At 35.9% G+C, this 27943-nt stretch overlaps 4 protein-coding genes across 5 annotated transcripts; 2 read left to right on the top strand and 2 right to left on the bottom strand.

Annotated features, from left to right (window-relative positions):
* Positions 1–780: 780 nt before the first annotated feature.
* On the top strand, positions 781–7706 carry LOC129375701 (E3 ubiquitin-protein ligase RING2-A-like). 2 transcript variants are annotated; one of them, XM_055054927.1, is made up of 7 exons: positions 781–1064; positions 2665–2763; positions 3686–3846; positions 4096–4311; positions 5104–5424; positions 6031–6271; positions 6373–7706. In XM_055054927.1, exons 2-7 carry the CDS (start codon positions 2686–2688, stop codon positions 6532–6534), a joined length of 1179 nt encoding a protein of 392 aa, XP_054910902.1. In that variant the 5' UTR covers positions 781–1064; positions 2665–2685; the 3' UTR covers positions 6535–7706. The 2 variants fall into 2 exon arrangements, with proteins under 2 accessions (XP_054910902.1, XP_054910900.1); XM_055054925.1 differs by having other exon boundaries at positions 4096–4320.
* A 46-nt stretch (positions 7707–7752) lies between these two features.
* On the bottom strand, positions 7753–10954 carry rps18 (ribosomal protein S18). The gene is made up of 6 exons (XM_055054932.1): positions 10882–10954; positions 10196–10294; positions 9962–10048; positions 8959–9060; positions 8743–8834; positions 7753–7875 (listed from the first exon to the last, which is right to left on the bottom strand). The coding sequence occupies exons 1-6, from the start codon at positions 10882–10884 to the stop codon at positions 7800–7802; spliced, it is 459 nt and encodes a 152-aa protein (XP_054910907.1). The 5' UTR covers positions 10885–10954; the 3' UTR covers positions 7753–7799.
* Positions 10955–10965: 11 nt separating this feature from the next.
* On the top strand, positions 10966–24393 carry vps52 (VPS52 subunit of GARP complex). Its single transcript, XM_055054922.1, has 21 exons — positions 10966–11007; positions 11231–11338; positions 11546–11627; positions 12096–12148; positions 12528–12603; positions 12822–12889; positions 13077–13252; positions 13434–13584; positions 13847–13947; positions 14055–14187; positions 14394–14451; positions 14995–15128; positions 15391–15546; positions 15878–15996; positions 16165–16288; positions 16805–16900; positions 17124–17231; positions 17453–17518; positions 18875–18986; positions 20004–20122; positions 21215–24393. The coding sequence occupies exons 2-21, from the start codon at positions 11246–11248 to the stop codon at positions 21359–21361; spliced, it is 2172 nt and encodes a 723-aa protein (XP_054910897.1). The 5' UTR covers positions 10966–11007; positions 11231–11245; the 3' UTR covers positions 21362–24393.
* On the bottom strand, positions 22929–27370 carry lgals17 (galectin 17). Its single transcript, XM_055054929.1, has 7 exons — positions 27237–27370; positions 26425–26468; positions 25377–25742; positions 24942–25032; positions 24175–24353; positions 23933–23983; positions 22929–23633 (listed from the first exon to the last, which is right to left on the bottom strand). Exons 1-7 carry the CDS (start codon positions 27260–27262, stop codon positions 23554–23556), a joined length of 837 nt encoding a protein of 278 aa, XP_054910904.1. The 5' UTR covers positions 27263–27370; the 3' UTR covers positions 22929–23553.
* Positions 27371–27943: the final 573 nt, after the last annotated feature.

Genomic DNA, 27943 nt, shown 5'->3' with positions numbered 1-27943 from the left:
TGTGATTTTTTTTAAATGTTTCCTTAGAACAAAACACATCACTTTAAAAAAAATGCTTTTGCTCGTCATGTTTTTGTTCTAAAGAATCTCAGTTTGTAAGGTCTCAAATTATATTTCAGTTTGTCAGAAGCTGTATGACATATTAGGTCCTTATTATTAGTCATTCTTAATATACAGGAAACAATATACTACGGAACATCACGAGGCATATAGAGCATACAAAAGCCACAGACCTCGCCATCCTCTTTCCGCATGTCTATTACTAAACAGACATGTCTGTTAAAAATAGCGAGATATAAAAATATGAATCTCAGGGTGGTCATTACAAAACCTACAAATGAAATTGTGCAAATAAAATCAAGGTTGCAAAACTGCATGTAATTTGAGATTCAATGAAACGGTGATGTACCATTATGTACATTACCGGTATGCTAAAGTCTTATGACTGCTAAAGCTTTGGCCATAATGCTCTTTTGAGCATATAGGATGCAGCACAACTCGAAGCAAACACATACAATAAAAAGGAAAGTAAGAATTATTTCAGTTCTGTATGTTGTCAATACAAATCGCAGAAAACTTTGGCCTCAAGTACAAAGGACCCAGCTGGATCACATCAGTCAGTCCAATTAAATGTGTAAAACTTACTTATCTAAAAACTTACATAAAAATCAAAGCTTGATTTTTTTGTATTTTACTTATCATTTGGTTACCATTTACAACGGAAATAAGTTTTCGGCATTTTATTTTGCAATACATAGCTTGTCCGTTGGGGCAGTCTTGCTAGGTATGCGCGGTAGTATGACGTATGAAGAAGACGACGCAGAAACATGGCTACAGCTAATGCTAACTAGCCGTTGGTGTTCAGAAAAATGTTGCATTTTTGATTCTTCTATGGCGCTTATCCTCCAGACGAGGCTTAACCGCGACACTATTTCGACTGTGTAAATACCCGGGCAGAAAATAGGCATCAGTGTGTGTGTTTAGAGGTATTTACTGAGAAGTTTGTCTAGAAGTGTTGTATGTTGGTGTATGCTCCTGTCAGCTGTCCGTCAGTTAAACGTCAGGTGAGTTTCCAATTTGATCGACCCATTTAGTTCATGCCTTTTCTAAAAGCTGCATGAAATGTTTGATAACGAGAATTTTGCGTATAACAGTCAGAAACTAGGAAGAATAAAAGTTGATGTACTTGTTTAGGGTTGGAAACCTATGACGCCTAACGTTTCGTTGTTGCTGGGGTTTAATGATCTTACTGTCAAATTAGCCTGTTTGGACAGCATGAGCTCTACATGACGAATTCAAGAACTGTTTGGGGACAGTTTTTAGCGAATCATATTGAGTTCTTTTAATATATTGGCCGTGTTTAACAGTGACATTCGAGATTTTAGATGAAGCATAAACAGTAGAATAAATGTGCTTACTAAATTATACATTTAGTATGCAGAAAGGATGAATTAGTACTTTCTTAACAGCAATGATGCTGTTATGGTCCACAATTGTGAGTATTAATTTTTTTTTTTTTTCCGTAAAGTGCTCTCAAGGCATTTTGCCTTCAAACTCGGTCGCTATGAAGAAGGATCAAATCCAATTAACTGCAAAGATATTAAAATGTTAAAATAACATAACCCGCAATCTGCATTGTGTCCCCGATAATGGATATTTTCAATTACAATATAGTCAACTCTTAGGAAATGTAAAAGAGTACAATACAGCTGATGCAGCAGTAACTAAGGTATCGAAATGTTCAAGATTTGGTTTCGTAGCCAGGAGACTGCCCAGATTTTTATCTTATCAAGAACATATTTAGTTCCTGAATGAAAACTTCTGAAACTTAAAAATGTTAATGCTTAACCTTCATTATACCATGGGGACATCTTAAAAATGAAATGCAGTAAAACTTGAAGAAAATCAACTGTACTAACAAGAGTTCAACCAAGTTTTCTTCATACTTCATTCCTAAGGAGTAAGATTTTCTTTTAATCTCTGCACATAAGTTTCTTTTAACTTTTTCTGTCTTTTGACTCATTCTTTATTTCTGTTAGATGCAATTTTACTAACTATTCAGTCATAAAAGTCTCCAAAAATCACACAATATGTTGCCAATGTCAGGGGCAAAATACCTGAAAAACTGCTGCACAGAACCACTTTGAAAGATTCAAAGTCTTGCTGAATGAAAGTATATAGAAATAGGGAGCAGTTGAAGCTTTTTCACAGTATTACTCATCAAACACTGAATTTCTCTGTCAATTAACACCACCACTTTCCAATCCAGAAACAATAAAGATTTTTAATGTATTGATATCAGAAATTTAGGATACTTCTTTCTTTTAATCTGTTTTCCTAACACTTTTCTTTGCATGCCATTAAACATTGCCCCCATAATGAGCTCCAGCATCTCAAGCACTGAAGACGTTTATCACATGTTGGCCTCACATTCTGTTGGAGTTTATCAGACATGTCAAACACATGTAATGATTATGCTGAAAATCAAATGTACTGTCTTGAAATACAATACCCTACCAATGATGTTCTTGTGGTGAAAGATTTTCACTTGGTCTTTTTGACTTAACCACATAAAGATGTACTATGTAGTTCTTTCTGGGGTAAAAAAACAAAACAAACTATTACTAAGAATATAATGTTTTGTTTTCTCTCTTTGTAATTCAGTAATTGTGAGAAACAGCAGGCATGGCAGCTCCTGTAAATGTCCAGACTCCAAGTAAGACCTGGGAGCTGAGTCTGTATGAACTACACAGGAGCCCTCAGGTAAGTGGTAGCACAAAACAAAAATGAAATTCATAAAGCTGTTTGTTTGTCTGATTCAACGTGTCCATTGCGTCTTAAATACTGTTTTGAATGGGACCTGGATATGTTGGAGCTGACCTAACAGGGTTAAAACTCCATAGTTCAAAGGGGTGTATCACAGAAGAGATTAATGCCTGAGCTATGTTTTGGTGAACAAAGGCTACCTGTGTTAAAGAAGGCGCTAGATCCACCTGTATGACATCAAAGACATCATAGATCAGTCTGTCACGATGACTGACTGAGTTCGTAATTTCCCATGTTACAATCTGAATGTAAAACCTGTTTTACATTCTAATAATTTTTAGAATGATTACAATCATTTTTTTATGTGTGATGAAAAAGCCAATGTAGAGAAGATTTGTCACCTCTAAAGTCAGTTTGAATACATTTAAACACTAATCATAAGTTCAATTGATTACCTGAATATATAAAATTGACAGACACTGTTTGAATTTATTGTCTGTATTTGCTGGGAAGTTTTGTCACTTTTCTATGTTTTCTTTTGTTGTTTTAGTTTTTTTTAATTCTCTCAACTCAAACGCTCAATCACTCCAAATATGTAAAACATCTTACATATTTGGAGTGAATATTGGATTTATCCAAATTGATTGTAAAGATTCAGCCCAGATCATTTTAACCAAATATAAACAAAAAATTATGAAATGTTCCAAATTGGATTCCTTCTGATAGCATCTGAATTTGACTATGTAAATAGATGGCTTTTACAAGAAATTGATTGAATTTACTCAAACCGGGTCCAAAGAAATCAACTTGTATGAATTAGACTAATTTCCCCCATAAGGTTTTCTGAGATTGGATTTTTCCTTGATTGTTATGATGTAAAGCAACAGAATAAAGCAGAATTTTGTTTGTGTGTACACAGGAGGCCATCGTGGATGGGACTGAAGTGGCAGTGTCTCCTCGCTCGCTACACAGTGAGCTGATGTGTCCCATCTGCTTGGACATGCTGAAGAACACAATGACCACCAAAGAGTGTCTGCACCGCTTTTGTTCTGACTGTATTGTCACTGCACTGCGATCTGGGTGAGAACAACTGCCATTAGGCGTTTGTGAAGTAATGCAGGGTGGAAACTTTTCAATAACTGTTCAATATGTGGATGTATAATATGTAAATATCTAACTGGGATACTGTCAGCCCATCTGATTTTGAGAATAAACAGGATAACTTTACTATATCTTTGAATGGAAGTGTGTCATATATACACAGGTGCAAAACAAGTATAACTAATTACTTCATTTAAAAAAAAACAACTAATGTTTATGACACCTCAGGAACAAAGAGTGCCCAACCTGCAGGAAGAAACTGGTCTCCCGACGATCACTGCGCAGAGATTCAAACTTTGACGCGCTTATTTCAAAGATCTACCCGAGTCGTGACGAGTACGAGGCCCATCAGCGCACCGTCCTGGAGAGGCTCAACAGGCTGCACAACAAGGAGGCGCTGAGTTCCAGCATCGAGGAGGGGCTCCGCCAGCAGGCCCGCTACAGGTCCGAGAGGTGGGGGAGGAAAGGGAGGTTGTCAGGAGGGCACATGGCGAATGATTTTTTTTTTTTTCCTTCTAGATGAAAATGTTTTTAGTATCACCAGACATTTTATTCTACAGTAATCATTTCCAGGTCATCTTTGCTGACTTGGTGTAAATAGAGTGGTAAACTTGCATACTAGTTTGTCTGTAATTGCAGATTTTGCTGCAATTATAATAACATTCAAAAACATTATTTTTGGCCTTTGAAAGAAATATTTGAGTTTTTCATATTTTATTCTTTCAGAGAAATGGTTTTCTTTTAGATGAAGGATGAAAAAGTCAAATAGTTTTGTCATATCAGGCCAAGTACATATTCAGCTGTTTGTCTTGTTTTCATTAAATCTTCACTCATTCAGTCCAATTATAACGATTTAGAGAGAAACTGTCAGTTGAATAATATGTATAATATGTAAAGTCCATGACAGTCCATGACTACTCCATGACAAATAATTCATATTGATTATTCAGAATCATCATGGGTATCATGTATTTTATTCTGGTATTTATTGCTGAAAATATATTCATGGAATATATATGTGAAGGCTGAATATGTGAAAATGTATTCAACCTCACATCAGCCTTCTGCTGCCCCCTTGTGTTAATGCTTTGAGCCAACAAGTGGCACAATTTCAATCCAAAACGTTCAGTGCCTTTGTGTTGCCATAGCAGGGAATCGTTATGAGAACAAACATGTTTACCAGTTTTAAACAACACTAACTTTAAGATTTTGTTAATGTTTACCTGCTCCTTACAGGAATCATCGTGTGAAGAAGCCTACTCAAGAGAGCGACAACACCACTTTCAGCGGTGGTGAGGACAACGGTGACTCCCGCTCACACCTGTCCCATGACTCTGCCCCCTCGAATACGCCGCACCCCAGGGGACAAACTCCCCCGGAGGCTGGACCGAGCCGCAAGCGGCAGCGTGCCTCGGACGATGGCTCAGGCCCCGAGGCGGACAGCGGGAGCCCAACTCCTCCCCTGAGGCGCCACAAGGAGGGGCCGGCCTCAGAGATCGAGTTGGTGTTCAGACCACACCCCCAGCTAGTCCATGGCAACGACTACAACCAAACCAGGTAAGATAAGAACATTTCGTGGTGCATCCAAAGAGCACAGTGTGTGTTACCACCAATAGGCCTTTCACAATGATAAATTTTGCTGGACGATAAATTGTCCCTGATGTTATTGTGATAAACGATAATATTGTTGTTTTGAGACCTTTTTCAAGTTATAAAACGGTTATGGCATAATAATACATAAGCCCATTCTCAAAGATCAATAAACTTTGATCTAAATGCGTAAGAAATTGTCCCTCAAGAAAGCGCTAGTTGAGACCAAAGCACCAGATTGAAGAGTTTATCTAAATCTTGGTACAAACAGAAAAAAAAACAATAAATTATGCAAATGGAAATGAGTGAGATTGTTTTATTTTATCATGCAATGACAGACCTGATTATGGATGCATGCTTGTTAGAAGTGATATCCAACAATCCTAATTTTAATTGCGTATTAATCTTTTCTTTTGCCCCTTTCAGATTAATGTTCTGCAATGAAGTTTCTTTTCTACAAAATTCTGCAGAATATCAATTTATGACCAGCTTAATTGTTTTGCAATTGAACAGTAAACAATCTTAGAATGTACTGCTGTTAATAGCAATAAATATTAACCCTCTTTTTAACAGATATGTGAAGACGACAGCCAACGCCACTGTGGACCATCTGTCAAAGTACCTTGCCCTGCGCATCGCTCTCGAGGAACGACGGACTGATGGGCCAATGGAGAACAGAGGAAAAGAGGAGGGAGGAGCAGAGGGAGAAGGCGAAACTGGAGCAGCTTCAAGGAGTGGAGAAGGGACAAGTCTGGGCAACATCAGTGAGAAACAATACACCATCTACATAACAACAAGGGGAGGGCAGTTTTCAGTAAGTAACAAACTCAATTCCGGTCTCATCGTCAGGATTAAAATGTTTGTATATGCATAAAGAAACTGTTGCAAGCCAGTCACCTATTTTTTTCCCTTCAGACTCTCAACGGTTCTCTGACACTAGAATTGGTCAACGAGAAATACTGGAAGGTCCGAAAGCCGCTGGAGCTTTATTACGCTCCCACCAAGGAGCAGCAGCAGCCTCAAGCAGCACAGCAGCATCAGCCGCAGCAGAAATCCCCCCCACCGCAGGATGGATGAGGTCATAGACCCGTTCTCTGTCAACTGCTATAAAAACACGTTTTGTTTGGAATCTAGCATTAATTTTGGTTTATTCTTTGATTTCTGTTGCGTACTTTTTATTTGAAGCATTTGACGGCTGACCTGAATTGGAATTGATCATAAACAGAAAACATGATGCAATATGCAGCATTAAAAGAAAAAAACATTTAATAAAATTCACTTTGGTCAGAAGATTTTTCCTCCTTCAGGAGTCACCATTTTGTCATTCCTTATTTTTTGATAACATTTTTGTTGACTAATGTATTTCTCCAAAAATCTTTGTATCATGTACCATTCTTTGTTTTGGTTATTGTACAATCATAGGACTCTTTAATTCCAGCTATTTTATGGCATATTTACTTATTCTCAATATGTTGGGTGCTTTAGATTTACTGTCATGATGGGCATTTGATAAGGCATAGATCATCCCAAATAGTTTCAGAAAATGAATTTTGAGAAGTTAATGTTTTTCCTCTCCTGCTTAAGTTGTCTTGCAATTCTGATGAAGGGTAATTTATATAATGCTACTTTTAATAGGCCACATGACTGAAGCTACTACCAGCTCTTCATCCTTATAAAACAGCTGTCATATCATGTACTATTGTGGCAGTAATGAATTCACAGCTGTAACTTTTCAACATTGAGTGAACAAACTTTTGCAGCAACAGCTATGAATATTAACATACATTGGGAGAGGGGAAATTGTACATTTTTAAGCTTTTCTTTAATAGATATGTAGTTTTATCCAACTGTATTTAGAATGCTCAAGTCTTAATTTGTCCTGAATAATTTTGCTGTAATATAATTGGAAATGGGCAGGATGATTTATTGCCATGTTTTAGTCTCTTATTTTAACCATTTTTCAGATATCTGTATTTTAACTCTTTTCACCCCTTTAATTTGCTTTAGTTAATACCACAGTATGTTTCTACACTTGCTTAAAAGACAAAAAAGCCATACATGGGCCTTCTTTATTAAGGCTGGACACAAGTTGAACAATTTCAACTCTGCTTATCGTTTCTTTGCACTTTATATTTTCTGCAGCCATAGTTTACCTACTTTCAGGATATGATGGGTAAATTAAATGCAATATTATTCCTGTTACAAAAGTCACTCTTTCTGAACAATTGAGAATAAACTATTTAAACCAATTTCAGGATCAGTATTTGAATCAAAAACAAAAAAAGACAGGCTAGGTAAATTTTGTGAAGTGTGTTTTATTGAAACAAAGGGAAGCAGGGAGTTTACTTCTTCTTGGACACACCGACAGTGCGACCACGACGGCCGGTGGTCTTGGTGTGCTGTCCGCGCACGCGGAGACTAGATAGAGAAAAGAGATGCAGGAAAAGTTCAAACTAATTCATTTTAGTTCATCTATGGAAACAAACTAGAGCAACAAGGACAGGGTTTATTTGGCAAATATTCTTTAAGAGCACTGTCACAATTTCACAACACTTCAAAAGTTTAAATATATGTACAGAAAAATATACCATGGAATGAGGATATTTGCTAACTAATGAAGTTTATGGAGTAAATACAATGAACCTTCCAGTAGGAAATGCAAAGCTACACTGCATTTGTCACATGTAAGAGAGATATGTCTTTTCCACTGTTATACAGGCATGCCTTTCACATTGGGACATTTACACAATATGCAACAGAACAACTTCACTTTTAAAGAGAAGGACAATACATTAGAAGGCTAATCAGATTAGCAAGATAGCAAGACTAAATGGCTTAATGGTTTTTTAAACATATTTAATTCAGTAGAACATAACAGGGAAGAGGAGAGAAAATGGCCTGAGATCGGGGATCAAACCCTGGACAAACAAATCGAAGACAACATCTTCACATGGTGCATGTGGTCTTTTAAAACTGAGCCACCAAACACCTGCCTGCTCTTCTTTTAAGCCAATTTATTTAGTCAATGTAGTGCAAAGTGTTCAGTATAGAAACAAAAATTATTTAATAGGAATTCAAGTGTCCCCAGGACAGACTCTCGCTGCACCATTCATCTGTTCACCTTTCTGTATTTGAACAATCTTGAGCTGAACCAGTCTGTTTAGGACCTCAACACGTTGCGTTGCAATATTGTTCCCAATCTTAGCTTTATCACAGTATTACGAATGAATCGACTAAAAACAAGACATTGATGTTTGTTCAAGGACAAAAGCTCTTAATTCTTACCCCCAGAAGTGTCTGAGACCACGATGAGCCCTGATCTTCTTCAGTCTCTCCAAATCTTCTCTCAGCTTGTTGTCCAGACCGTTGGCAAGGACCTAGAGATACACATAAAAATGATCCGTGATTAAATGAGGAAACATTTAAAAAGAACTTTACAACATTTCAGGCAGTGGTGTCTCATTGGGTCTAAACTGATTCGTAATACTGTTGAACACTTACTTGGCTGTATTTGCCATCCTTGACGTCCTTTTGCCTGTTAAGGAACCAGTCTGGGATTTTGTACTGACGAGGGTTCTGCATGATAGTCACTACCCGCTCAACCTATACATAAAAAAAAAAATAATAATAATCACGTACATATTCATAAATAACATTATTAGTACTAATAGTTGGCAGCAATTAAGATATAGTTTGACTTCTACCAGAAAAAGATCAGCCTATTTGCCTCAATGTAAATTTATTTATTTTTGATCATGAATCTTGAGTGGATCAAATATTTATTTTACCAACACATGGCTTCAATGTATAGATACAGTCTTTCAATAACCATCACAAAAAAGTGTTCAGGCAAGTGAACCAAAGTTATTTAGCTTTTAAACTATTTTTATTATTTTGAGGAATATATGCTTACAACTCTGAGTATTGTTTTTAAAGCTAATTAAGATAGAAGCGAATGTTTTAACATCAGATTATGAACCACAAAGCCCACAGTGTTCATTTTTTTATTCCTTTATATCCACAGATAAGATGCTGCTCATGTGAAGAGGATTATCTCATCATCTAAAAGGCTGAGATGATTAATATTTTGACTCGCTCTTAAATAAATATTACTGGAGGGGCAAAAATCAATGGCAACCACATTTCAACCTTTTTGAAGCTTCTGTTCATAAAGCAAGTTGTGATTATGCTTCCTAAAGAACCTCCATGCGCTGTCCATGGGGATGTTTGGACTGAGTAGATTTGAGAAAATCCATACACAATAATTGCAAAGCAAGAACATGTATGTGGTCAAGACCAAAACTTCCAAAAAACAAAATGGAAAACAAAAAACATACACCGTTGACATTGGTAGGGCAACTACATCTTTACAGCAAATTTGAACTGCGGTATATAAATTTTTCAAGACAACAATCATTCTTATTCAACTCAGTAATCTGTCCAAAAATAGATCTCTAGCCAGACTTGGAACTAATAATTTTCAGTTTTCAGCAACTATGCTTACCTCCTCCTCAGTGAGCTCTCCAGCCCTCTTGTTGAGGTCAATATCAGCTTTCCTTAGGACGACGTGAGCGTAGCGCCTGCCTACACCCTTAAATCAGACAAACAGTAATTTTATATTACTCTCATGTAAACAATCAAGATACCAAGTGCAGCAAATTTAAGTTCAAATGTAGCACAAGGTTTAATAAATGAAACAGGTCAAATATTTTAAAAATATATATTTTTTCAAATGTACCTTGATGGCAGTGATGGCGAAGGCGATCTTCCTCCTTCCATCAATGTTCGTGTTGAGAACACGAAGAATGTGCTGGAACTTCTCAGGGATGACCAAAGACTGAAATCATAATCACAACAGGAAAAACATAACTAAAACAGATGATCAGAGGCTGAATCCTAGCAACATAGCTACCTTAAGACCACAGCACTGCAAAATACAAGATGCAATCAGTTGATAACTGTTTAACTTGTTCAATCAAACTAAATGCAAAACTTAATGCAAACTGGCTTCTATTTGTAGTCCTCTTGTTAATGCTAACAAAGTAGCTCAGCGATTGAAGCCCCGCTAAAACTGTATGGGCGATATAAATATTATGGGACCTCAAATGTAGCAATATAACGCAAGTTATCACTGCTTTAACTGGCACGTGAAACGTGTGTTTTAGCGAAATTAACAATGAAAATTGTAGGTATTAAATCCACTGGCGCTTCTTGGCTTCTGTGACTCCTCACAGCTAACCAGCGTTGGTAAGATAGGGTGCCGTATTTCAACAATAATGTCTTATATTTCAACGATTTCAAGTTATTTCATCCCCACAACATGCACATTGCTTATTGGGTATGAATAAACCACAAATAAAGTAGATGTAAGCTCGATGATTACAGATTTTAAAACCATACTAGATCGGTCGAAAACTAACTTACCATCTTGGAAGCAGGTTCCGTGCAAAGAGGAAGACGCTATTATCTCGCGAGACTTTGGCTAAATTTTTGACCGGAAATCGGTCCTCCGTTTTTAGTGGGTCCGACGAGATTCTGCGCATCCTAAAGGCAATTAATAAACTTAAATTATATGCATGTTACAGTTATTTTATCTGTATAAAAATAATTTAACCAGTCTGAAACCATATGCCTTACTAGGTTTATAAAAATATTAAATGCTTCTAAACCTAGTAAGGCATAGGTTTAAAAGCAGGTTTCGCTGATACCTGGAAGCGGAACATTTCTTGGGTTACATTTGTGTTTTTGTTTTCCTTTCTATCCTCTACGTTAGCATAAATTCGCCGCAATGGCGGAGGGAGTACCTGCTGGTCTTATTGAAGCCGATGTAAACATAACTGGAAACCAAACACAAATCGCAATGGCGTATCTACAGGATGAGGTGACAGTTTATTTAGTTGACTAATTACCGAGTTGATTGCAAACAACGAAAAATCAAGTCAGATGATATTTTCACTGTGATAAACATTTGGTTGTATCTGGTATACTTTATATACCTCGCACTACACACGTACTTGTTTCACTAAATGAGGTGAAACCCTTAGAGATTTTTTTTTTGTGAAATAGCTATATCTTGATTTTTCTCTAGAAAACTGATGGAGACATCGCTAACCTTAATTTGGGAGAACTGGACCTGACCACTGATGAGTTTATCTTGGACGAAGTGGACAGTAAGACTCTGGTTCATTACTGTTTTGCTCCAGTCTTTATTTAGTTCACAAAGGCTAAACATTTGTTATTGTATGTTCATAGTTGAGCACCTTTTCATTATGAAATAAATTCACAGTCCCAAAATGAACTAGTTTTGCTCATTTATCGTTTTCCTTATGAAACAGTATTTCGTAATGCATAGATCATACATAATTGGTCTGTAAACATTTTGTCTCATCACTAAACATTTGCAGCATGGTCGTTGCCATCTTACGTTCTGTTTCATTCTTCCTCCTTGCTAACAGAAACTGTTTGATTTTATCTGAACTCTTAAAGTCTCTCATTGGCATGTTTTTATATTTTAGCTGTTGTACACTTATTTAAGAAATTTCAGTCGAGTTCAGAGGAGGAGTTCTTGTCTTGGAAAGTCTTTTTGATCTCAGATTTCTGCAAGATTTTTCTTAATTATTATATCTTTCTTTCTGCAGCTCATATTCAGGCAAACTTGGAAGATGATCTTGTGAAAGAAGCTCTTAAAACGGTAAAAGCATCATAACACATTTGTATCAAATATACACAGCTTAAATGTTTAAATTGACTTGGCTATTAATCCTCCTCATTTCTCCACTGTAGAGATTTAAACGGCCGAAGGATAACACCTGTTTCTGTTACTGTGACAATTACTTGCTTCTTTATTATTTCTGAATTTTATATTTTTAATAAAGTGTACGCTCAAGAAAGAAAGCTATTCCATTACCTGGTCCAGTATGTATTCTTTTTCACAAACCAGAGGCACAAAATATTTGGTGTAATTACACTATTCATTTGTAATTTCAACAAAGGTGAACATCTTTTCATATGAAGTCAATAATAACCATGTTTTCTAATAGTTCAGTTCTTCTCTTTATGCCTGTTTTTAGGGTGTTGACCTACGTCAGTACTCCAAGCAGGTGGAGGCAGAGCTGCAGAGGATCGAACAAGCCTCCATCAAAGATTGTATCCTTTAAATTTGAGAACTTACTGGCCCTCATGATGTAACAATGTCACCTACGTTTGAAGCGAGGTGACATTGTTACTAAATCCGAGAGTTTATGTTGAATGGACAATTAATAAACTATAATTTCATTGAATTGTTTACTGAATTCTTGTGAGACTTGGAATTGTTTTACTTTTTTAACAATGCAAAAATTCCATCCTGAGCACATTTATGTTAGACATTAAGGAAAGTCAAAACATTGCTCTTCTGCACAACCAGATCACTGCGTGTGACTCCATACTTGAGGTGAGACATACTTAAGCAGTTTATTTACATAGCACTTATCCACAGTACATCTAATAGAAGTGTTCCATTTCCACATTTTTCTTAGTGTGTAACTACTCCATATAACTAGAAAAAGATGAGTTAAAACATCTTTCCAGTTCTTGAATTACTGATTTTTAATAGGTTACTTTTTCTTTTTCTTCCTCAGCGAATGGAGGGTATGCTGAGTGGCTTTCAGAGCGACCTTTCCTCCATCAGCAGTGAGATCCAGACCCTGCAGCAGCAGTCAGTCAGTATGAACGTTCGATTGAAGAACAGGCAGGCTGTACGGAGCCACCTCAGCCAGCTGGTGGACGAGCTAGTGGTGCCTGGAGTCATGATCTCGTAAGTTTAAAACAATAATTTCAATCATGTTGAGCATAAAGACAACAATTTTGTAAAGCCTTAATTAATTTTTATGTTGCTTCATTACAAAATTAGAATAAGAAAAATAGGGATGTTGTATTAAAACTGAGCGACTAAAAAACTACTACTAATGGCTTGATGTTGTCCTCTATCATTGCAGCACCATCCTGGAAAGTCCAGTGACAGAGCAGGAGTTTCTCGAGCAGCTCCATGAGCTCAACACAAAGATCAACTTTGCCAAAGAGCTGAGCTTCAGAGAAACCTTGGCCTGCTCCGACATCCAGGACATTGTTGATCGCCTCAAACTCAAGGTAAACCCCAGAGAGAAATTCAGTTCTTTTATGTTCATGTTGTTTGCTTTTCAGTCATTGTTTTAAATGTACTCTTGCTGCATAAGGAAATGGTTGTTTCAGGGAGAAGAAATATATGTACATAACCTTTTAAATCATTTGTCAAATGTTCAAAGGAACTGTTTGAATCCTGAATGAGTTTAGTTGTATTTGTGTAAGTTGAACTCTAGGATTCTTTTACGATGTTTTTCACAGTGGGTAAACTGAACTTTCTCCTCCTCAGGCAGTCTCAAAGATCAGAGAGTTTATTCTTCAGAAGATCTACTCCTTCAGGAAACCAATGACAAACTATCAGATCCCACAAAATACTCTGCTGAAATACAGGTGTGTACTTTTCTACTTTATAGTGGCCACCTCCTTTTTCTATTTATTTCATTTTCTAAAATGAGTGAAAATTACTGATGGTTGTCCTTATGACTGTCCTGCTGTAGATTTTTCTATCAGTTTCTTTTGGCTAATGAAAGAACCGTTGCCAAGGAGATCAGGGACGAGTATGTGGACACGATGAGCAAGATTTACTACAGTTACTTCAAGTCCTACAGTGGCCGGCTCCTCAAAGTGCAGGTCAGTGGATCCATTAAGAAAAATCACAAGCGTGTGATGTGGCCTCCATAAGTTCATCTCTGCTTCATTACATTTTTTTTTGGTCTACTACACGTCCCAGGCTGTCAGAATGTTGGAAAGCACTAAGCTCTTGTCCTTTTTCTGCTCTTCATTTTATTTAAAGGGTTTTGTTTTATATTAGAATTTGTTTTTCTGCTCTGTTTCAGTATGAGGAGGTAGCAGACAAAGATGACCTGATGGGAGTGGAAGATACAGCTAAGAAAGATATCCTTCAATTTCTGTCTTTATCCACGGTTGTGTTTGCTCATAAAAATGAAACATTGAAATTACATTAGAAGAAAATTAAGCATACTTTCTCTTAGGAAATTAATACAGAAGTAAAGTATTTTGTTTATAGAAAGAGTTTCATTTTCAAACAGCAAAAATGATTATTTATTTTATAAAACAAAACATGTAAAATCTTGTACCATGTTCTGCTACAGGCACACAGAAACCACAAGTTCAGCACTTATAAGTCACCTTTTAGAATAAAGTTGTTGTTTTTACTGTATTTTCGTACATTGGCTTGGTATGTCCTTTTCTATGAACGACATTTAACTGTTTGTGTTTTATGTTGAGGAGTTTCTGTAAATGGTTTCCTCTGTATGAATGTTGTCAGCTAAGGTAAAAAGTTTTAATATGTTAAGCTCAATTGATCTGAAAAGTGTTTCTATCAGAAGAACTCCAACTGCATGACTGACAGTTAGACACAGGACAGCACTGATGTACCGATGCCCAGTTTAAATGATCCTTGACTTTGAGCTGCAGGTTTTTTCTCCAAACCGTCTTTAAAGAGCAGGAATACCATTTTCACTTTGGGCCAGAGGGGGGCAATATTGAGTCCAGCAGAGCTGGAGGGTCCCATCCTGGTTCCACATACAGCTCAGAGAGGGGACAGCAGGGTGAGCACACATTTAAAATTACAATCTAAATTAAAAACAAATTGTGAAAATAATTCTTGTATTATATACAAGGTAACACTGGCTGCATTATAAGCGGTAAAAGATCAATTATACTGTGATATGAGTCATATATATATATATATATATATATATATATATATATATATATATATATATATATATATATATATATATATATATATATATATATATATATATATATATATATAAACATTGCATCTGTTAATTGTCTGTTCTCCAGTATCCGTATGAGATGTTGTTCCGCAGCCAGCACTACGCCCTGCTGGACAACGGCTGCAGAGAATACCTCTTCTTGTGTGACTTTTTCATGGTGACTGGAAACTCGGCCCTGGACCTTTTCAACTGCATCATGGGGAAAACTCTCAGCATGTTCCTGGTATGGACATCTGTTTTACCCTCAGTTGTATAGTTGTATGGGTTTCATCTTAATGTAGAGTGCACACACTTTTGTTTTATATTTTGCCCAATGCGCCTATTGGTGTTTTTGTTTGTTACCAAAATGGAAAACATATCTTCATAATGTAATCTGTAATATTAGCTTTTTTAAAATGTATTTTATTATTTTTTTTAACTTGTATTTATTCAATGATTTAATAGTTCTCATTTACAATTCCAACCTGGGCAAGCAGTTATTTTTTTACTTTACTTTGCCTAATACATGACACACCTAAAACTTTAGTGATCTTGTTCTCTGTGTCTGTCTGCAGAAGAGCATGTCCACTTACGTGTCAGACTGCTACGACAGCATCGCTGTCTTTCTCTGCATCCATATCATCCTCAGATTCAGAGCCATCACAGCCAAGAGGACCATCCCTGCTCTTGACAAGTCAGTTTCACATTGAAATTAAAAATACTTCATATGGATTTAAATCTTTATTTATTTTCCTACTTTCATTGGAGTCTTTCTTACAAGAACAACTGGGGGGATGCACATATGATTGCGTTATTCTTTGTATTTCTAGAATCACCTGAAGAAGTTGTGATTGTTTCTCAGGTACTGGGAGGCCGTGTTGGAGCTGCTGTGGCCGAGGTTTGAACTCATTCTGGAGATGAATATCCAGAGCATCAGAAACACTGACCCTCAGAAACTGGGAGTCCTGGACACCAGACCACACTACGTATGTGTTCACACACAAAGACCACGGCTCCTGGCTTCAATCATAGTGAACCTGTGCATCGGTTATGGTTCCAGCTTTATAATTACATTTTATGAGATGTGTGATTTGGCATGAAGAAAATTTTGTAGGTGCAATGCAGTAAAATTTAATGTAATCAACATTTTATTTATTTCAGTAATTACATTCTAAAAATGAAATCCATATATTCCATAAAATCACAGTGTTTAGTGCCATCTAGTTTTTATGACTTACAGCTAATGGAAATCTGCAAGATTCTGTTTGCATGTAAGTATGAGCAAAAAAAGAAAAACAACTGGATTTTTAATAGAAAAATATTATATTTCCATATTAATGCATATAAACTGTTGGAAAAACAAAGGTGCTTTAGCAAGGTTCTTGCTAAAAAACAAACCTGGTTCAGACTATTTTCTCCAACCATATTAATGGAAAGTTGAGTGGAAGGAAAAGTATATCACAAAAGGTTTTGTGGTGAGAGTTTATGTTTTCTAATTTCAGATCACTCGGCGATATGCAGAATTCTCCTCCGCCATTGTGAGCATCAATCAAACATTTCCTAATGAGAGGACCAATGCTCTGCTGGGCCAGCTGCAGGTAACACACACACATGCATTCATTTATTGTATGATTATCTGTTGCCAAAAAAGTATTTCAGTTTGATATGGTATACAAGTGGAGAGAGGTGTGAGAAAAATCATTCAGAATTTCAAATTACAATGAAAAATTGGTCAGTTTGAAATTTCTCAGATGTGGTTGTTTAGCAAGTTTTTGCAATGGAGTGAAAAGCAAACAAATTAAATTTTTTTTTTCTTTTCAGGTTGAGGTTGAAAACTTTGTGCTGAAGATGGCAGCAGAATTTCCCTCCAGGAGAGATCAGCTGATCTTCCTCATCAACAACTACGACATGATGCTCAGTGTCCTGATGGTGAGGATTACTCTGTATTTAGTGTGCACTGTTAATGATGTTTGCTCTGTAATCTGCTTCGATGATGATGCAGAACAAAAAGTTCTGTATTTATTTTTTAAGCTCCGCAGGTTTTTAATCTAACACAAATCTTTTCTTTTGTTCTAGAATATTTTTTGTATTTGTTTTTGTTTTCACTCGTCAGTTCTGATTAGGTTGTTGTTGTTTTCTAATCTGTCCAGGAGAGGGCAGCAGATGACAGTAAAGAGGTGGAAAGTTTTCAACAGCTGCTCCTTGCTCGAACGCAGGTAAAACCTGATTATTTTTATATAATACACATTAAATTAATATGTATAACTAAACTTTTGATTTAAAAGAAATTATGATTTAAAGAATCCATAAAAATATTTCAACAGTTGGATATTTAATTACACTTTTTTCAATCAACTCACTTTTGTTTAACAAATTAGTTTTGCTCACTTTTATTTCTATTTATTTTTTTACGGTTATTTATAACAATCTAAAAATGTCTTGAAACATGCATCCTCTGCTGGTAGAAAAGATGTTAGTCTGTTTAAGAAGAGTTGCATCATTGATTTGCATCAAGAAGCAGAAAAAACACTAGAGATGGCAGCAACTATGAAAGTGGGATAAGAAGAAGTTAATACATTTTTAAAGGTTGAAGGAATGTTGCGGACCATTTTTGATCTATTCCCTTAAAATGAACAGGAATTGTTTTTATATCAACGCAAATTTATGTTTTTCCACAGAGTAAATGATTGGAAATAGTAAAACAATTTTTAAAAAGCAATAAAAAAGCAATTCACTTTTTGGTTCAGTTTCACTTGCCACTCCCAGACATTTCAAACAAAGACATTGCTTAAATACAACATGAAGCAGGCAAAAAATCCTTTCAAAAAAGAGAATTTAGCCTTTTCTGTAAAGGCTAAAAACATCCTTTAAAAAAGGCTTTTTTAAGCCTTTCCTGACAGAAGCTTGTCTTTTGTAGCTTTAAAAAAAGACTAAAATCCCTTTGAATACAGAGGAGGTTTCCACAGATGAGAATGACAATATGTTTGGGAGCAGAAAGAGGATGAAGAGACCATCCTGCAAAGAGTATGAAAAAGACAGCACATCATGTTTTTTGCTAAAGATATTCAAGAACAGATGAGAAAGCAAAGTTATACATCCAGAAAGAGCTGCAAAGCTATTTCTGAGGTTCTGCTCTGAACACAGTTCGAGCCAAACTGGAGAAAATATGTAACCATGGTGAAACTTCCCAATTACTCAATCGGTGCATCACATACCCTCTAGGAAGTCACAGAAGTATATAGAACAACTTAAGTTAAGCACATTTGTATTATGTAGCAGAACAATGACCCAAAGGACATACACAATTTTTAAAGAAATTGCTGGTTGGAGGGGCCTAGTCAAATTCCACGCTTAATTACATTTGGGCTGTTGTGGCATGACCCAAAACACACTGTTAAGTTTTGAAAACCTTCCATTGTGATTGAATTTGAACAATAGGAAAGCAGTAGGAATCTTGGCACTGTATAACACAATAATAAGCTTTAGGCTTGTTTTCTGCATTTAGTCTTTCACTTCAAGCAACTGAACTTTTAAATATTCCTATCTGTTTTTCCTCCATCCTCGCCTTGCAGGAGTTTATCGAGGAGATTCTGTCTCCTCCCTTTGGGGGGATGATTGCCTTCGTGAAGGAGGCTGAGGCACTGATGGAGAAAGGGCAACTAGATCGACTGAAGAATGAAGAAGGTGAGAGAAATATTTCAGATCTAGAAATGACTATGCAAAGGTCTGAAGATGGAACAGAATAGAGCCTCTAGCCCAGGTGTTGTCAACATCCAGTCCTCGAGGGGCGGTGTCCTGCAACTTTTAGATGAGCCTCTGCTGCACCACACCTGAATAAAATAATAGGTCATTAGCAAGACTCTGGAGAACTGATTTATACAAGGAGGAGGTAATTAAGCCGTTTCATTCCTGTGTTTTGTACCTGTGGCACATCAAAAAACTGCAGGACCGCGGCCATTGAGGACTGGAGTTTGACACCCCTGCTCTAGCCACACCCAGAACAGTTTTTACTGTCAAGGCTTTATGGCCACTATTGTTAAGGTTTCATGAAAAAAGGAAACTATGCATTTCTCCTAAAACTAAACCATGCCGTTTTAAATGTTGAAGGGTTTTAGTGGTTATTTTAATTTTTGGGAACTTTAAATGCCTTACACAAATGTCAGATAATTTCTGGTTGTCAAGGGTTAACATATGTAGGTAATGTATCTATAATACAAGCATGGCTTACTTGGATTATTGGTTATTTTGGTTGTTTCTTGTATTAAATACCTTCTCATGAGGGATTGTCAAAGATCTTTCCATCCTAGTCTCATGCTCTTCTGCACTCTACGGATGACTGGGATTTACTTACCTGTTTGTTTCATTTCAGCCTTCAGTTTTGTTTTACTGAGCAATGTGACACTTCCTCCTTAGCTTTCCACTGTCCTTGCAGTTTTATTTCTCATCTGTCAAAATGTGTAGAAATAGCAAGTTCAGCTTTCCACATCCTTTGTGTTTTGTCTGTTTAACAACATCATTTCCCCCGACAACCACAATCAGAAGTGTTTCTGCCGTATATGAAGCCAGACAGGAAACTGGCCTAAGTTCAGCATAAATCACAGAATGCAAGAAAACGTAACCGTACTGCCCATTTCTTCCTCAGAAGAGAAATAGAGAAAGAATGAAATGTTTGCAGTGCATAACAGAAGTGTTTGTGTGCAGCTCGGATCACTCAGCTGGTCCGAGGGTTTTCCAGCACCTGGAAGCAGTCGGTGGAGTCAATGAGTCAAGACGTCATGAGATCCTTCACTAACTTTAAAAATGGAACTAGCATCATACAGGTGAGCAACTAAACAAGAATGTTATCCAAACAAGCACTAGTGTCTGATTCCTCTAGTGCTGAAGGTTCAGCATGACCAGCTGTGTTCACAAAAAATGTTTATATACTAAATGTCAAAATGTATAAAATTTTCAGGTGATTGTAGGTGAAAATTATTATAATCAGCATAAATAGGATGCTGTTCAACAAGGAGAATGGGTCTGTATCCCAAAGCTGAATGTGTTTTGGCATCAAATGTGCATTTAAACCCCAAAACAAAAAAAGCAAACAAAAACATGTTTGATAAATGTCACAATTAAACAAGTTATGTACTGACTTAGACTGAAATGCCACTCAGAAAACAAAAATCTATTAGAGCAATTAAAAAAAAATCCATGAAATGTTTGCAAGTGCATTCTTGGACTAAGACTTAAATTTTTGGAGTCAAATGAAACTTAAAATGTTTGGTATATTGACCATTTCATTTGGAATCGTCAAATAAATTGACCATTCCTGTGGGTGTTTTGCTGTAGGAGGGACTGGTGCGCTGCACAAAATTGCATCCTTAGAAAACAAATCATGCAGATTTTATGTAAGTTTGTTGGAACAAAATCAGTCATTTGAAGTTGCCATCACAAAACTCTGATCTCAGTCCTATAGAAAATTTTGATTTGGATGTCAGACAGCGAGAATAAAACGGTTGTTTGTCTTTTGACATACACCATATAAATTTCAGCAATACAAGTGCATCACCTCTATAAACAAAAATATTTAAGTCTATTTCTTTCTTGATAAATATAAATTAATTATGTTTATCAGAAGAAAAACATGTTTCTACAGGATCTTGCATTTCTCTAAACCTCTGGACTGTCAGATTATGGTTATTCCAAAATATCCCAAGTTTGTTTCAATTTAATAAATGTCAAAGAACAAATATGTGGTATATGCAAAGTATTCTGTTTGTCATTTCCTCTGCACATCCACTTCAAGTAGACAAATAGGAAGCAACGTTGAAGCGCCCTCCTTTCCTCCTCTTCATGTAGGAGGAAAGGGGCGCTGCACAAAGTCATTTTGCAAACTTTTACCAACTGTTGCTCTTTATCCTGCCCTGCAGGGCGCTCTGACTCAACTCATCCAATACTACCACGGCTTTCATAAGGTTCTGAACCAGCCGACGTTCCGCAGCCTGGCCGTCCGCTCAGAGCTCATCAACCTTCACCATCTCATGGTCGAGGTGAAGAAGCACAAACCCAACTTTTAACGAGTGGGAGGGTTGCTAAAACGCTGAGCTTCAACCTGGAAATAATGACCCTTCTGAGCTCACTTCGTCATTCCTTTTTCAGACTCATTGAAGTTTGAAAGCCCCCTGTTTTTTTTTTTCCCACATGTGAAATAAGTTCCAACACAGATTACATAGAAGGAGGTTTCATCTTTACGTTTGACGTTCATCATTGAACTTTTGCATATATTCCTCTGAAAAAACTGCAAAACACACATTTTGTACCTGTGAACTTGGAAAATTAAAAACTTTCATTTAAACATAACCAAAATGTCCCCCGATTGGGTATGCAACTTTGGTGTAAATGTTGCTGATATTAACGTAAACCACCAATATTTCGATCATTCAGCCAGTTGCTAAATTTGTGCGTTTAAATTATCTTCCAAATTTAGATTACAGAGGAATTAAATGTTGCTGTATTTTTCCCACTAGTTACTAAAACAGTTGAACAAAATATTTGGGTGCAATTGAAACATTTGTGTGGCTGAAATGATGGATTCAGTTATTTTGTGGATGTGTATGAAGGAAGGTGTATGATTTTCTCTGGAAAATGCCCACAATCTTGCTCTCCTAACATGGAAGAAACTTGCATTTCTTTGTGATTTATAACACTGCACAAGGCAGAGAAAAGCCCCGCTGACCCTTAAGGAAGGTGCATTTTTTTCCATGTCAGCAAATTCTATTGTTATAGGATTGAATTTAAAAGTCAAGGAGCATCTCTTATCTTTGTTTAGAACAATCAATCTTTGGATTTTACCTCTGAAAAGCATTAATATTTGGAAAAACACAACTGATAATCAACACGTCTGTTAGTCCCAGCCTGCTCCCATTCCATATTAGATATGTCAGCAACATATCTAATATCTTGATGAATTAAGAGAGAAACTGATCAATTCACATGTGATTTAAGAATGTAATATTTTCTGATAATTTTAAATTCCAACCTATTTTAATTAACATGATTCTGATCCCTCCTTAAACCAGTCATCTATGATGAATTTATGTAGATTAGGGACCCTGACCAAACCTAAATATCTTAAATTCAAAATGATATATTTTCAAATTACATATTCCTAAGACTATGAGCCAATCACTTTTTATTGATTTGTCTTTTTTTGTCAAAATGGACATGGAACATCCAAAGAGTAGGTGAAATTGGCTTGATTTAAAAATATAATAGGTCAGAAGAAACAGCAAAAATATACAAAAACACAAATGGAGAAAGACTACGAGTAAACCCGATTTGTTCACAAAGAGAAAGGCGATAACTTAGAGGACATATTGTTTTCAGTGTGAAGGAAGTCCTGGATAAAAAGATTATTCAAGTTGCAGCATGTCTTTGTTTCTTTGTCCTTTGAGTTGCATCTATTCCTGTGAACGTGTGTTTTAAGGCATTCCCACTTAACCAAACATTCTGAATGAGTTAAAAATGAATAAAGAACAAAAAAACTTTTTTTTAAATTTCTTTATTTGAGATTTAAATTAAATAATAAATATTTTTTACAGATAGGAGATCACACGTCAATTTCTAATTTACTTTATTTTTAAAAAATCCTTTCTACAAATACAATCAAGAAACAGTTTTGAAATAGCCTTGTTTATAATTTTAACAGTTTTTTGTAAAATCACAAATTGGTGCAACAAAAAATAATACAGAAAATTTTGAAGTCATAATTTTAGTGAATTATTTTATTGGTCTCTTAAATTCTGTTAGAGAGGTTTTAGACTATGTACATTTTTTATAAATTAGAAAACTAGATGAGTTTTAAATGTTGATTACTGAATTTTGAAGTTAATCGGTATTTAACAGAAAGGAGGGAAAAGACCAAAACACCCTCTTAAAAGATACAACATGTGGGGTAGATTAAATATGTACACAGAAAGAGAAAATCAATAGGCCTAATTATGTCTACAGATACACTATAAAAATATCTCAAACAGAACTACATCATTTGGCCAGTAGTGGTTCACAAAACGGTGTAACTGGAACCAAACATTTTTAATATAAAATATTGACCATCAGAAATGGACCAGACCACTAATAGAAGTATTTCTTGATTACAATCGTGCGTAAGATTGCAAGGCTCACTGTTTCTTCTCCTATTTACAAATCCTCTCTGTCTGCTGGTCAGAGAGTGTTAAAGTCTGTATATATGGTTCCAGAAAAATATGTCTCAATGAAGATAAATAATGTGGGAACACAATAACAGAACAGACAAGAGAAGCGCTGAACAGCTGCTTGTAGCTGCAGCATCTGAAAAGACAGAACAGATATATATTGTTATTTCAGGTCAAAGTGTTTCCTTTAGGAATCACTTATTGGTGTGATATGTTTGTATGAGTAACATATATATCGGCATCTCACAATGAGACATAAAACTATAAAATAGACTTAACCCCTTTGGTTTGCTATCATACTTTTTGAAAATAGATGTTTTTACTTCTGCTCGATAAAAATTATTGTTGCTAGGAAACAAAACCAAGACTCGGTTGGTTGATCTGAAAGTGCAAAGGTCACTGACTGTTTTGCTTTCTGAAGTCAGGTATTCTCACCTATCAGAATTTGTTCCCGCTTTTCTTGGATTCTCGATGACGGGGAGTTTTCTGAAAGCAGAAATACTGAAAATGATTATGATGCAGATGATGGTTGATATTAAACTACTCTTTAAGACAAAAAGTATGCAAGACATACATTTACATTGGTAAGTAATAAGTATGATCAATTTTAACTTTTAATTTTAAGTTTCATACCAAAATCTAAACTTCACATTGTTCACAGGAAGCTGTGCTCTCACCCTTTATGGACAGCTTTATGGTGCTGACAGAGAGGTCGTCCTGATCCAAAACTTTGTATATTCCTTCATCGAAGTATTGTAGATTCTTTATGGTTAATTGTTCAAGCTGATGATGTTTTTCTATGCGTTCGTTGTTTTCATCCCCTCTCTTCCACAGGTTCACCCACTCCGAACTGTTTCTGTATAACACGAGAGAAAATTAAAACAAGATGAGCTTTATTGGGGAAATTGTTTTCTGGATGCTGAAAGTGCTGAGAAACCCAAACACTTTTGTGTACGAACAAAACCAAACGATAAGCTTCTCTCTGCTTTGGTTTTAACTCCAAAATCCTAACGCTGTTGCACTGAGTGATTATTTACAATAATCAAGCATGTTTTAATAGCAACAGGTTTGCTTAATAGGCAACCAAAATATTGTGTCGACACAAACAAAACCTCAGAGAGTGTGCTGCAGTTGGATAGAGAAATTTTAGTGACTTAGTAAATCTGTGATTTGAAGGACCCATGTTATGTTTGAAAATTAAATTATCACACTGTCTGCCACGGAGCAAGACAGTTAAACAAAAAAAAACAAACTAAGATCTACCAAGCAGGTTTTCCTATTATGATCTTTATTTTTCATAAAATTCAAAATGAGTGTATTAAAGTACATAGTACTTTTAGTTGATCCCTTTATAAATCAAAACTAGTGGAAGTTCTTCCTCTATTTATCCTGCTGATCACCGACCTGAGCTGATCAAAGAGTTTTCTTTAAATGTTTAACTAACCTGCTCTGGAAGACCACTGCATATGAGTGGGGGGTGTACAGATTCAAAACCAGGTCGTCCCCTTGGTAAAGACTCTTCTGGGATTTGTGGTCTGAAAGTGGCAAAAACAAAATACGAAGGAAATGCATTAACATTCACAGCAATGAGACCAAGAGAGATCATACTGTTTATGAAAAGAGAAAGACGAAAACAGAGCCCATGATAAAAAAAATCCACTTTAATCAGCTTTATAGAAATGTATTATTTTAAATGAATGAATACCAGAGAAATGCCATGTTAAAGGAAGAAGTGATGTTAGAAATAGAATACATAAAAATGTCCATGTTTGTACTTTTATGTCTAAAAGAAAATGTTCTATTCTAATATGGAGAAAACCTAAATGAGAGATTGCATTGTTAAATCAAAACAAACCATCCCTCCTACTCCCAGACTAACCTGTCACAGACAATTTGACACTCTGAATGAAAACTCTGCTCTTTTGGGACCTCACGCCATCCACCACTATGAAGCTCTCGTATCTCCCCGTGTCGCTGATCTGAACGTCCTTGATGATTAGGGAACAATCCCCGGAGTTGAGTTTCTCCAGAGGCACCTCCACCCGGCCCTCGTACTCCGCCGCCTGCCACCTGTCTTCTCCAAGTTGTTCGAACACAGTGTATGGCGGAGTCATCCACTGGATGTGGCAGCCGGACGCTGACACTTCTTTCTGGGAGTCCTTCCAGCTGCAGGGAAGGACCACCTGGTTCCCCACCTCGGTCAAGACGGGCACAGGGTTCGCAACGGAGGGCAGAGCTGAAGAATCTGAAAGACCAGGAAAAATTTTCAGGAGGTGTTTTCTTACTTTGATTTCCACATCACGTGGAGTCAAAGATCCAGACTACTCATTCATGTTTAACTTATAACTGTAAGATTAGTTAATCTCTTGAAAATTGTCAGAATGTACTGATTTTGTCCTGTGATAGACTGGCAACCTTCCCAGGATGTGCCTTGCTTCTTGCTCTCTGAAGTAATTGCACCAACTGATAAAGACCAAAGTTTAAGTAAAGTAAACAAAGTAAAAAATAATTGTTTAAAATATTGAAAACAACTGGAATATATTACAAATATTAAAGTTGTAACTCATGCTAAAGATGTGGACAGGTAGTTTGTTTGTAGTTTGCTCTATGGTGAGTGTTCAAAACACCAATTATTTTAATTTATCTTACTGTGTGTGAAACCTAAAATTGGCTTCGTAAATCCTGCCCTGTTTACATAAGAAAGCACAAAAAGAGCTGAAGAATAAGGTTTCATTAGCTTATAATATTTGTGAAGTCCCTCATCTCTGATGTTTTTCTTGGCAGTTACTAACTAACATTTCTGGGAATCTATTGTTGCTGTCAACAAACCCTGACTAACCCCAGGTAATAGGTAACTTTGAAATTTGTTTAAGAAAAAAACAAAAAAACAACAGAAATCTTTTGATTCATCCAAGGTAGGTACTCACCAACTAAATTTCCAGTAAGGAAACCTTGTAGAAATATAAAAGACCTAAAACCCACACAAACAAATAAAAATAAAATAAAAAAGTTATCAGTTTTCAATTCATCATTGTATTGTTAGGATTAATTACAAATTCAAAATGACACATAAACAAAAATAAGTGAAAAAACACTACACAGACTGTATTTCAATACAATCTATGGTAAGTTGTCCTCATCTATGTCTAGGTGAGGACAAATAAATACTATAATAGTATTTATTATAGAATAAGTACTATAATTAAAAAATAGTAATTATTTAGTTTTTTTTAAAACAGGATATATAAAATATTGATTTTAAATATTATTTTGTAGTGATTTATGAATTTATTATAATACAGATTAAATATTTGTTGTCCATATCTTATATTTTTTTATTGTTGTTGTTATTTATGATTGAAACCTCCATGGGAGCCAAACCAAAGAAATGAAACTAATAGTAAGTACACTCATGAAATAAGCATGTGATATGACAGCTATGTATGTTTTTACATAGGCGTAAACGGTTTCAGCTTCGTGAAAAACGAAACTTAAAGCGCCCTCTCTGGTGAACTTTAACGTGGTGCAGAAATTGGTGGCTACGCTTATGCTTTTCCCTGCACCCTGCAGACAAATGCATGCTTTATTTCATGGAAGGAGAATGCATATTTATTAAGAGTTTAAGATAAAATAAATCAATCAATAATTAAATAAATGGTTAAGATGGGCACACAACATTTTTATAAAACATCATTACATTTAAATATCAAATTAGAAATAAATAAAATACATTTCTTACCAGAGTTGCTTTTGGTGGATTCCCATTGTGTTTACTTTTGGAAATTTAGTTGATTCTCCACCTCTGCACCCCTCTGCTGCTGGGAGAAGTGTGAGCTTCTCTCAGCTGACAACCAGTTTAGAAGCAGCGCTGACCTGCCTAAGTTTCGATTTACTGGTCATACAGCTGCTATGAAACTGACGGTGATCCCCGCCCCGCCCCTCTCTGTTTCGTGCAGCGAGATCCTTCTCCCTCCTCCATGGGTCTGGGGAACGTTTTTTCTTACAAATGGATGTATTTGTATGTAGTAGTCTCCGTACCAAAATACTCGTTTAAAGTATTATTATTATTATTATTATTATTATTATTATTATTATTATTATTATTATTATTATTATTATTATTATTATTGTTAGTAGTAGTAGTAATATAGTATTACTTTGTATAGTAAAATTTTGAGTCGCTCTTTGATGGGTTTTCTGTAAGTAAAACTTCTTATGCACATTTATAGTACTTATATTAAAATAAGATACATTTTAAAAACTTCCCAAATACTAATGTTGCTTAAAGAACTTTGTATCTCAGCTATTATTTTTATTTTTACTTAATTAATATTAGTTTACTGTCAGTTTCACTTTTAGTGAAAAGTCCTAAACATCTCAACAGAATAAAATTTTTGACTGAACCAGATTTGTAATTATTTAAAAGCAATGAAATATATAAATGAA

This window comes from Poeciliopsis prolifica, unplaced genomic scaffold (genome assembly GCF_027474105.1).
Source record: "Poeciliopsis prolifica strain line A6 unplaced genomic scaffold, Auburn_PproV2 SCAFFOLD041, whole genome shotgun sequence".
NCBI classification, from domain to species: Eukaryota; Metazoa; Chordata; class Actinopteri; order Cyprinodontiformes; family Poeciliidae; genus Poeciliopsis; species Poeciliopsis prolifica.
The sequence above is the reverse complement of the archived record's forward strand: the minus strand, read 5'-3'. Positions and strand labels throughout refer to the sequence as shown.